The 12,331-nt window shown below is 45.2% G+C and overlaps 1 protein-coding gene across 5 annotated transcripts in view; it reads right to left on the bottom strand.

Annotated features, from left to right (window-relative positions):
- DIP2C (disco interacting protein 2 homolog C) overlaps positions 1-12,052 on the bottom strand; it is a 283,812-nt gene extending 271,760 nt beyond the window's left edge. For all 5 annotated transcript variants that reach the window (XM_065731518.1, XM_065731519.1, XM_065731520.1 and 2 more), the window contains exon 1: positions 11,773-12,052. In XM_065731518.1, coding sequence (XP_065587590.1) covers positions 11,773-11,857 — 85 coding nt within the window. In that variant the 5' untranslated portion in view covers positions 11,858-12,052. The remainder of the gene's footprint in view (positions 1-11,772) is intronic.
- Between the last annotated feature and the right edge of the window lie 279 nt (positions 12,053-12,331).

The raw sequence follows: 12,331 nt of genomic DNA, 5'->3' as shown, positions 1-12,331 counted from the left end.
TGCTTATATAACAGGTGTACTCATGCATATGCAAAGATGATGTGAAGATAGTTTCTAAACCATACTTGATGCCTGAACAACTTAAATGGCTTTTACCACATAGAAAGCATTGCAGGCTCTTTGCAGGTAGTTCCCTTTTAATTTTGGGCTACATAAGCTGTATTTTTATTTAGTGTGGGTTTCACATGAATAAAAAGAAGAAAAAAGAAGAAAAAAAGAAAAAAAGAAAAAAAAAACACTGCATGGTGATACTATCAATGCATTTTCAGATGGAAAATTGATGGCACAACTCCAGATCAGATTTCAGGAAATTTAAGATGCACCTTTCTCTATAAATATCTCAGACTGAGTGTACAATGTCCTAATTTGGCTCTAAGCAAATATAAAGTAGAATTAAAAAGTTGTAACAGCAACAAGAAAGCAAATAAAGATCATGATGAGCAGAACAAACATACTTTAGCCAAGCATCATTACAATCAGGTTCATGAGTTTGTTACTCCAAGTCAAGTTTTAATCAACTGAAGAATAAAGAATTCAATTTTGGTCTGACATGTCTCATGAGCATTCTTCCACATAGAAAAAAAAGGTTATTGCAAAAGGGCATAACATGAACTATCTACACTATGCTCCTGCATGAAAGCCTGCTGTTTGGGAGCGCTGGCAGACAAACAGGCAACGAGGGAATTCTGCTCATGGAGCTGAAGTACAATGGGTGGGGATGGCTGACTTACCATGGTCTGCAATACTAGGGCAAGAATGCTCTGGAGAGAAACCCCAGAAATCAGATTTCAAGGAAACAATGCGGAGGAAAAAGTGCATAGAGGTGAAGGCAAAGAAAAAAATTAAAGCCAAAGGAACACCACAGCCTGGCCTTCTCCCTGTCACATAGGAGAAGGTAACACTGACCACGCACCATCTTTGACAGAGTGCCAGAAGTGCTAAGGAGCTTTTGTGATCGCAGTAGCTTCCAGGAAATAGTAACACCTTCTGAAAATAAGGACTGGTTTTCCAGTCACTGAGTGATCTGTACTTTCCCAGAGGGAGTACGTTTTGCCTGCTGCTCCATCTATGCGAGTAGTCTGCCTGAAATGCAGTGTTCTCTTAGTAGCAGGAAGGACCAGACACAGGGAGTGTCTGTCAGGTTGTTCCTCTAACACACACCCGATCACAGATCCTTAAATATCACAGATTGTTTCTGACTGTTTGCAGGCATAGCTTTAAGGGGAAGTATACCCAGCAGTGCAGTCCTGATGCCAACATCATTTGCCATTTATTTTTAGGTAAACTGGACTTCAGTCTGAGGGAAAAAATAAATACAAGAATTTCTTCTGGCAGGTCTCAAACTCCCTCCTTATTTAAGCCCCTAGGAATGAAAGTTCTGCTTTTACATTGAGTGTAATGCTATACTTCTCTTTCGAGGAGACTTACAACATGACCTCAATGGTAATTTCTGTTGCAGTCCTCGTTGTATCTCAGTACAAATCCGTGTGATCCCAGCTCTGGGCAGTACGACTGCACTACCCATGTGCTGGGCTCAAGAGTGGAATGCAGAGATGAAGAAGGATGGTGACCCACCCATGACAACCATCATAAAGTGTTTTCATAAAGAGTCTGGAGAAAAACAGATGTCGTGGTGTTTAAGCGGTTACTTAGGTGCTTTATTCTCTCAATCCTAATGTGCCTTTCTGAGCAATTTTTTCAGTGTATCATTTATTTGCTTGTTTACTTATTTACTTAAATAACAGACATGCCTCATCTATCAACCACCATTTTCATATTATTTTCTTCCACAACATCAATGCCAGCAAAACTTCCTTAAATCTACACAGAAGTATGGGGAGGGACTTCTTTGAGCACCTCAGTTACAGAAGGTCTACAACAGAAGTAAAAAGACAGAAAATTCAGATCAACAAGTTCTTCATATTAAAACAAAACAAAAACATCTGTTAAGTACAGTTGGCTTTTTTCTCCCCAGTTGCAGTCTAACTTAGTCCTAGATATTCATTTTACCAAAAAAGCAGTGGAATCTGTTGGTATATGAGGCCTGGAGTTATTTTTAATATATCCACAAGCAGAACAGTTAAGGAATAAAGTCTGAAATTGCATTTATTACTTAGCAGAATTAACTAATTATAATAACAAACAGACAAAGTACAAAGGAGGCAATATAAATATGCAATTTATGTAAGTTAGACCTAACGCTGTAGGTTACACTTTCCTATCAAAATAAACAAAAAAGCATTCTGCTGGTTGGAAAAACCAGATCACCACCTAGGAATAATAAAGAACACTAACCAACAAGAGGACTTTTATGGCTCAGAAGCACAGAGGTCCTGGACAAAAAAGTACAAAGAGCTGATGCATGAACTAAACTAGAGCACTCCCAGGACAGAGAAACCTGTACCAAAGGAAAGAAGCCCAGTCTTCCTGCATTTGTTGTTCTACAGGAGTACTACAGACAGAAAAATGTTATGGACTGAGGTACCAGAAGCTACCAAATGTCTCAAGTGGATCGGTAGTCAATGACAAAGTTTAACATCACTGTGCCTGTCTCTGGGTGAAGGCATCCCCCATGGCTTCATCATTCATTCACTACAGAGTGACTGCACGCTCTGCGGAGCAACAAGCAGCTCGCACACTGCCCTTCAGAGCTGAAGGAGGACTACCAGGCCTGCCAGGAGCACCAGCCTTCTCCAAAGTACCATCAGCAGAGAATATCAGCTCAGGCATCACTGTGATCAAGAAGAAAAAGAGCGTGTGGACTAAGTAGGAAATGTCCTCCCTCTACTACACAGAAGAAGAAAGGACAAACTTCTGCACTGCTCAGCGGGAGGGGACTGCCTTTCTCTTTCACTGTTCTCCAGAAGGGATGGCCTCCAGAGGTCAAACAGACTTGCCTTGGGAAACTCTGAATGAACAAACTGTTTTCACAGACCTTCCAATGGCAGCACAAAGACACAAAAGCTTCCAGTACACCGAGATGTACACCTACTGTATGCAAGCTAAAACCAAACAAATGACTAAACCAGGAAAACAGTACACTAGCTGTCTTGTCCCAGCTCATTTCATCGTTGAGTACCTCACGTCCCTGAACCATTAGGGAATAGGATGAATGAGAGGTTAATCTTCAGAGGACTTGACTGCTTTCTTATTCATCATTTAAATTATTTAAAAGTACTATACTTTTACATAAAAGCCAATGATTAGGCTGCACATAGTCAATATTTAGGGTCCTTTTAAAATGTTATTGTTCTGCCACTTCATGCTTAGGTAGAAAACATAAGTAGCCCATATGGAAGCAAGTATTAATACAGTGACTACATGTGAGATCCCCTCAAACTGTGATTTATTTACATCTCTATGGGGTTCGATATTGATTTGTTAAAATTACTACTGCAAGTAAAGGTCAAATCTTTGCTACTGAAAGCATACAAAATCTGAAATTCTCAAGTGCTGCGTTCTTTCAAGTTACCAGGAAAGTACAGTTCCTAATACTGGACTAAACTTCTACAAAATGCCATTATGGAAGTCCCAATTGCACTGCATTTCTGGTCAGGAGTAGATTCAGTGGTTGATGAATTTATCTACACGTGCATAGTTCTTACACTCACTATTTCTTAGGAAGGAGTCTTATATCAAGTGTACTTTATAAAGCCATTGAGTCTTCTTTTATATGTGTTTCAATGTTTATCTAGCCCCACTAATACTTTCTGTCTTATCTCCAATCTGAATTTGTCTAATTTCCTTTCCCGGGAGCTGGTTCTTCTCATGTTTTGAAGCGCTAACATAAACAACTTCCCACTATCAGAAAATACTCTTCCTTCCCCAACACAAGGTTTGTCAAGTAACCCAGATAAACACGCCAACTTTCTCCTGGTTAACAAGGTTCATTAGGACTGCTTCAATTCCCTCCGTCCTACATATCTCTTCTTAACTGTTTTATCATCTCAAAGTCTGTGATATGAATACTTGTATCACTGAACTCAGAGCTTGTAAAAGACAGAAATGGAATCTTGGGACTGGAATGTTCAATTGCATTAGCAGTATAATATTTATGAATACAGATTGCAAGACAGTTTTTCATCTTTTAAGAAAATGAATCAGAAAATTTAATTTCTGCTATTCCCATTGCTGTTACTCCAACAAAAAAAACCAACTTTCTCCATTACAACGTGGAGCTGATTAGAAGTAGAGCCAATTAAATCTATTAATTTGCTCTCTTTCAAGTAAAAACCACTCTGAAGTCCAACAATATTTTGTCAATTTTCCCCCCTGGAAAGCCAACCCCTCCTTTCACAACACACAGACACAAAAATACACCACCTTCAAAATAACACTTTCATTTTTTTAACCAAAACATATACAGCAAGTGAAATTGGGATCTTCCTGAGAAATCAGCAGAGGGGTTTGCCACTGTCATTAAGGAAAGGATTGGGTCATCTCTGCATTTTTATTTAACTGCCGTTTGTTCATCCTCAGGCATCTGTCAAATGAGCCTAGCGTTAGAAATGCAATTTCCATTTCAAGATTCTTCAACAAAGCAGAGCTGCTCACATCACCACCATGCCATTTTATTTGTTTTTGCATTTGGGTAACATTTCTTTCTACAAGGATTAGAGAGATAAGGCATGCAAAATTCTACTAGGATCCTGATCATCAGCTGGGTCCATTTTTCCATTAAATGGCAATGGATGCAGTATCCTGTAGCTATCCTGCTGGTGCTGTGTTTCATCCAGAGGGGCCACACAAAGTGGATGGTCCAGCCCCAGGGTGCCTCCAGGCCTGGCTGTGTGAGAAGGCTGCTGCCAGAGCCTCTTTGTCTTGCCTGGATGTTTATGGGCACACAGACATCCACACACCAGGAAAAAGACCCTCAGTACACTTTGCTCAGATCGCCAAACCAACCAAAAACCTTTGAAACTTCAATAATCTAGGCAGACCTTCAAGCAGCAGCCTACCTGTGAAACATCAGGCTTCAGTACCCACGCTTCAGTATTTGTCACAGAGTTACAAAACACCTTCCTGGCTTCTGAGCAGCTCCTACCAGACCGGACTTACCATATATATGTGTGTGTATGTATTTATATCGCAACACATATCAAGCCTAGATTTAAATAGATTTAAATGAAGAAATAAATGTCAGATCTTCTGGTTAATTTGGAGGTATGGACAAACACAAGACTTAATACTCACTTCTATTTCCCATAAAAGTAACAGTATTTTCAGCAGTACCTCAAGAGAAGGCACTGCCTCAAACACCCTAAGAGCTGACCTGTTAACAGTTCTAGTTCAGCCTTTGCAAAGCATACAGCACTTTCACACCTCCAAAAATCGCAGGAAATACCTCCTTCCCATTCAAATTATCAAGATACTATGTAAGAATTGTTTCTCTCATTCATCCAGCCAGTTAACAAACGATATCCTTAAAAAGAGGCCACTGAGACAAGACATCATATACTCTACAACGTTAGCTCTTGCTGTAGAACACTGTGACAATGATATACACACCGGCACTTAACAGAGCTCTGAACATTACGGGTTAGATGTCAAACAGATTGCTACGTCTATCAAACTGCCAAGAACAGCAACAGATCCGATCCTCAGCCAAGGGACTACACCAAGCAATGTGGATGCTGTCCTCCTTCCCTCAGGCTCCATGCACAGGCTGCTCTGACAGCCTCCAACCGGAGCATGGCCGTGGTCTTCCCAACATCTCTGGCTCAAGCTGAATTGGTTTCAGTGTTCCTAGGTTCTCTTATTTATTGCAGAAGAATATTATGTCACCATTATGCTTTATGCTTGTTTCACAGTTACACTAGCAATAATACTAGCAATTAGAAATCGTAGCTAACATTACTGGAAAAAAAAAAAAACAATTAATTTACACAGGTCTAAAACAAGTGACTCCACCAAGTGGAGCTACATGAAAGAAGTTTCAGGTTTTCTTAATGTTTAGTTCAGCAACCCAAGGAAAGACCACGAATAACTGCAGAGAGCAGCTATGTTCTGGAACATATCAGCACCACCATCCAGGACAGAAAGAGTGGCCATCCTCAACCTTTAACAGGAAATGCTGCTAAGAGCCATGGAAACACCACAGCAGCCAACTTCACAGCCTGCTGACTGCTGGCTGCAGGTGGGATCTCAAGAAGAAAAAGGAGGTGGGGGCAGAGAAAAGGCAGAATGGGATCGTCAGGACTCAGCCAAAATTGAAGCTCACCCACTGGGAAGGTTGAGAAATATACATGCATAATTTTAAACGGATTAAGAGTTTGTGTCAAATCTGTTATGTGCTGTGGTGAATTCTTGCACTGCAGTGAGTCATCTTGCCTCACAGTTGCTGGGGAATTAAAGCAGTTCTTTTTAAAAAATTATATGTCCTGCGTGATGCTTTATACAAATAGCCTCTTAAAAAATTAAAATGTGGGCAGTGCACTTCTAAGCATAGAAAAGCTACGGTACATTTAGGATTCTCTGTATCACACCACAAACATCCATTCCGAGATATGAAAACCGAAATAAGTCTATCGATGTCCCCTTAGAGAAACATTGATCTTTCTGCTGCTCTCCTCTCCCAGTCAAAATCCTTCATCACAAATTAGCTCATTACATCTGCCTTTTGTGCACCGGGAAAATATTTTGTCCTGAGAAAAACTGAACACAAAGGATTTTTTTCCAAACCTATTTTTTTTTTCCAATATGAAAGAATACCTGCTTTGCTAGAATAAAGACTATTCAAACCAAAGTGACAGCATTCCCCCCATAACGGAATAACAGGCAGGTCAATATCCTCCTAGAGAAGAACAGCACGGTGACTAACAATCAGATGTACACACTGAGCCGTTGCTTTGGCAAGGAGAAGCAGCATGAGGCTTCTGCTCTCTCTGCTGTGCAGCACCAGCAGATAGACACTCCCTGAAGCTCCTTATTACGCATGTTCCTGTTGTAAATGCATTGCTTACTGCCTGTTTTGCCTATAAAACTGACGCCCCACTGGCAATTTTCACACATCCTTGGAAGAAGTTGTTCAAGTACGTCTGTTGTGTAATACAGTAAAGATCATTCGAACCATCTATTAAGTGTAACCCTTGGGCACCAATGCTGCTCAACATCAGCTTGCAATAAAGGTATATTTACAGCATGCCTTCAGGACAGTTCTTCTGGGAACATCCTGGAGATTTGCATAGTCTATTTTACAAGGCACTACAATGTACTTCAGCTGAATGAGTGACACCAAATCCTTTTGACACTACAGTATCCATTAAAAGCCCTTAAGTAAAATGAAGTAGGTAGATTAAATAAAAAATGACTTCAGTGCCTTTAAATGCAAATTGTTATTAACTCATGAGTGAATTTAATCTGTTTTTAAAACAGATCAAACAACTATCCCTCATATGTGAGCACCATCCAAGAAACAAAACAGCTGATGAGAGGAGCTTCCTCTCATGGAGGAAGAAAAGCCCCTGTTGCTATCACTCTTGATTTTATCACAATTCTCATGGTAATTGGTACATTTTCTTAAAGCCTTAGGTCTAGTATCTAATGTGAGGATTTCAGCATTTTATCCTTTGAGTCTGTGACTGAACTGAAAACACGAGCCAGCTGTGCCCTAATGACTCAAAACAGCCAACAGTCCGTACATGTGAGTACTGAATTTCTTAGCTCACTTCTCACCCAAACTCAGACAGTATGAGCCCTTTGTCACTGTGCAGGTTGCACCCACTTGCTCAGCAGGGCGCTATCACTCAAGGAGTGAATTTTAAAGGATGCCTTTGTGTTACTGACATTTTCACACTCTAATACCTCTCCGTGGGTGAAGAGCAAGCAGATGTAGTATCTATACGAGCAAACTGCAGATCTCTTGCCCTGATCCACTGACTACATACAGATGTGCAGATTTGCACGGATTGCCCTCCACACAAGAGGCTGCCAACCATATCTTCCTCCTGAGTGCAGCGGCCCTTTCACTGACAGTACTGTTCTGCATGGCAGGGGCTCCACTTGCTCCATCAGAAGGGGGCATTGTATAGTAACAGACACCAACAGAAGATAGACCTTCAAATTATACATATTAAACCTGACCAGACAGTGACCCAATCAACCCAAACAATACTAATGCATATTGCCAAGACAGCAGATACAAGGCAAGCTGAGGACCAAACAAATTCACTGAGTTCAGGTCCAGTGCCTTCAGTAAGTAACCATTCGTTAAAGACCACTGATAACGTTTTGAAAGTACTCTTCGGAGAAGAGCTCAAATCTAACAAAACCTCCTATGCCTTGTACATTTAAAACGAAAGAGGACTGGACATATAGAACAGAATATGTGTAGAACAGCTCAGAACAGGATGTTTTTCACATTTTCCATGTAGCGTCTGTGGCTCTTTTAACTGTTTCAGCTATTTTTTCTGACACTTGGATACAATACTGGAAGGAATACAGAGCATCTTTTCCCAATTATTTCTGCCTCGGGAAGTAATTGGAAGAGCAATATAACCCCGTGCACCTTTAAGCTGAGGGGGAAATGAGGAAAGTATTTTTGGGCCTTTTTTAAATTATTTTTTTAATTCGTAAGAGTTTTTAAGAATGAAGGGGCTGTAAAATTACGTTTTTTAAAAGTATGTTGTCCTTATTTTTTTAAGACTTCTGGTTTTATTAAATGAGCTCTCCAGTTAACAACCCCCAAGCTATTCTAAAAAACCGAGATGATTCATCTATTTCCATCCAGTACGATTTTATACATAGTCAGAAAACTAAAGCCTCGTAAAATTCTAAGCAGCCCGAAGAACGACTGCAGAGTGACACTCTGATTGCATCAGCCTAGAAAGGCTGCAGTTTGGAGCATTGCAAGCATCAGTACGCTCAGTGGAAACTACTACAGAGTGTCAAAAAACACGTATGCAACATGCCAGCCTTAGACACATTCAGTCAAGCACAGCAAAACAAATCTCTTCTGAGTATCTGGCTGGATGAGGAAGATTCCACAGCTTACTTCTAATACTCTTAACCAATTTCAAGTGCTGCTGCATCTCTACATTTTTATCAACACAAAGGCACTTTCCGCTCCCAAAATGAAGTGAAAACACCATACAGAAGTGTGCCATTGCTGCCTGAAGCTGAACATAAAATTACATACCAACACATAAACTTGAAAGCCATTTTCAGCACTCACTCATCAAAGTGCCAGGCTACCGACATAATTCACTCTCCCACACGGGAGAGGCTACAGGCACACGCGCTCTGAGGACGCTGCAAAACATTTCTGACTCTTAACTGATCTTCAGCCTCGAAATCACAGAAATGAAGCTAACAAAATCTAGAAGGGTTATCCTAATTTGCATCCATAGTACATTTTAAATAGCTATGTTTCAAACAAAAAAAGCACATTCAGACCACAACAAAAGGGAGGTAAAAGGCATGTGGCTTGCCCACAATAACCAATGGTTTAGAAGTGCCACAGAAAGCATTTCAGCAGAACACAAAGTAAACATCTTTCTAACTCCTCTCCAAACCAGTGAGCAGCACACAAATGCCCAAATGCCCACAAAAAAGGCACTCTGCCCTAATCTCTAAAAAGCACATGCTACCCATCCAGCAGCCACTGCATGAGCTTTTGCTGACAGCATCACTGCTGCGAAACTGCCCGGTGCACAACTGAATAAGGAAACCAGAATTTGGCTACATAGGAAAAAAAACCACCATGATCAAGTTTATATATGTAATGACTGTCAGCAGAGTGTACAATTTCAGCACCTGTGTGCAACTGGCCCAATCCAGGGCCTACACTAGGGCACAGGGCAGGTACAGGACCTTGGCAGGAGACAGACTAAGCTCCTGGCCACCAAGCTGTGCTGCAGTAACCCAGCCACTGCTCCCCTCTCTCTTTCACAAGGCAGTGGGTTTCCTTTAGAAGCTGCTTCTGAGTCATCTCTGCCCATAAAAGTTTTTGGCACCCAAGAACAAGGTTGCTTTGGTATCTGCAACACTTGCGGTCACACAGAAATACAGCACACCACTTCAGACATTCAGCATTTTAAAAACATTCTCCCAGCACATTTGATTCAGGACAGCACTTTCAAAGGGTTCACAAGGCAGACACATCACTTCCAGTGCTATCAGGGAGGCCCATGGCTCAGCTCAGTGCATGGTCACCCATCTGCTCCCTCCAACCGCTGCTTGACTCGAGAAGGCAGCAGGGACATCTCGGCACACCAGGAGCACCACACACATTAAGCCTCTGTCCTGATGACATTTCTGCTCATGCTGGAGCATCTTGCAGTCTGTGTGCACTTCTGACACCAGCGGGAGGCCTCACACTGGTCAGGTTAAGCACATGTACAAAGGGCTGGACATTCAGGGCCTAAAAATGCACAGAATAGCCTTCAAAGTCATTTAACTCTGGGTTAGTATGGCCAGACTATGGCCTGTTCTCCACAGCAAACAAAATCTGTACTGAACCTACTACATTGTAGTAGTCATTGTTTTGGGGAACAGGCACCAATTTGCAACATCTGTGGCTACAGTTCGGTGCTTCAACCAACAGAAGACTGAATTTCCTCAGGCACAGAGCACAGCTATGTGCTTGACTCAGAGCACACCAAGAACAACCTGGGGGAAAGGTGAGAAAAGGGGACTCCAGCTCTTCCTGTACCCCATCCCTGCTCCAACCACTCCTGCTCTGGGCTATCACAGGCAGAGAACATGAGCCGGGCCATCCCCTGGGTGCAGCAACGGCGGCACAGAGGGAAAGACACAGTCAGAGAGAGGTAAACTCATTCCAGCTCCAGAGAAGCTCCAGCAGTGCAGATACAGATGCCCAACCACATCCCACCTCCTCAGAACCTTTCTGGGCTACGCTTGCAGCAACAGCACACCGAATTAGCAAAATTCTGACCCATTTCAGTGGGTTTGGTTTGGGTCTTCTCGGTTTAACCACCTGGCACGCAGTCAGTCATACGCCCAACACCAAAAAGCATAAAGCAAAGACACGAGGTATGCGCTGCTGTCCCTCCCAGCGCTCAGCAGCACCCCACAAAAGGCCACACCGCCGTTCACTGCTCTTCCATAGGGTTTTGAGGGGAGAGGCGGGTGGTGCTAACAGAGAAGCGGAACCCCAAGCAGCTCAGCAGCTCGCTTTTCGCCCTCAAAGCGTTAAGCACAATGTCAGCGGCGGCACCTCCCCGCCGACGGAACGGGCCTGGGCACACCGCGAACCGTTACCGAGCCGGGCAGGAGGAACGCGGCTCCGCGCACCCATCGCTCCCGGCATCCGCGGAGCGACGCGCGGCGATGCGCTGCAGCTCCGTCCGTGCGGATGAGAGCTGGGATCGGTCCTTTATGGAAAGGCACAGCAGCCACGGCTCGGGGGCTGCGGGCCCGGCAGCCGCAGGAGAGCTTCCCAGCGGCGCCGCGAGCTCGCGATCGAGCGGGGAGGGGAAGGAAAAAAAAAAAAAAAGATGCCAAAACACATATGCATTGTGAAGATGACCTTCTCGCGGAGCTTTTCGGTACCGCCGACACGCGCGCGCGGGCTCGGTGCCGTCCCCTCGCAGCCCAACCCGCGGCACCGCGGATCCCGCTCCGAGCGCCTTTTCCCGGCGGCACTCGCAGCCCCCGGGACCGCTCCATCCCCCCGGGATCGGCCGCGCACCGCCGCGCGGTCCCCGCAGTCCCCGCTCCCACCTCCGCCGCGGCGCTCCCGCGTGGAACGGAGCCGCCCGAGCCCCCCGCGGCGGGCAGGGACGGGGCGAACGCGGGGAGCCGCCCCTTTACCTTCGGAGAGCTCCAGCTCCAGCTCGGCCAGCCGGGCCCGCACCTCCAGGGGCAGCGACACGCTCTCGAGGCTGCGGTCCGCCATGCTCGCGCCGCGGAGATGGGCTCTGCCCTCCTCCCGCTCTCCCCCTTTGTTCGCAGCAGAAAAGGGGCGACGGAGAACGGCGGGGCCGCGCCGGATGCCAAAGTCCTCCGCCGCCGCCTCAGCGGGGCATGCACGGGGGAGGCGGTCCGCGCTGGGGACGGGGCGCGGAGGGAGGGAATGCGGAGATTTCTCCTCTCCTCCCCTCTCCTCCTCCTCCTCCTCCTCCTCCCTCGCCGCTTCCTTCAGCGGGGCCCCGCCATGGCCGCTCCCGCCGCCCGCTCGCGATCGCTCCGCATCGGTTCCCGCCGCGCCCGGCCCGCCGCCGCCTCCCCCCCCCACCCCCCCGGCCCCGCGGCTCTGCCCGCCGGTTCGCCGCGCCCCGGCCCGCTGCTCCCCGCCCGCCTCGGGCTGGCGGCGGCGCCTGGCGCTGCGGTGCCGCTGCCGCGACTGCTGCCAGCCGGGCACAGCGCCGCT

This window comes from Cyrtonyx montezumae, unplaced genomic scaffold (assembly GCF_038088225.1).
Source record: "Cyrtonyx montezumae isolate F1298 unplaced genomic scaffold, pur_monq_1.0 scaffold_14, whole genome shotgun sequence".
In the NCBI taxonomy this organism is placed as follows: Eukaryota; Metazoa; Chordata; class Aves; order Galliformes; family Odontophoridae; genus Cyrtonyx; species Cyrtonyx montezumae.
This window is presented reverse-complemented; position numbering and strand designations above follow the sequence as displayed.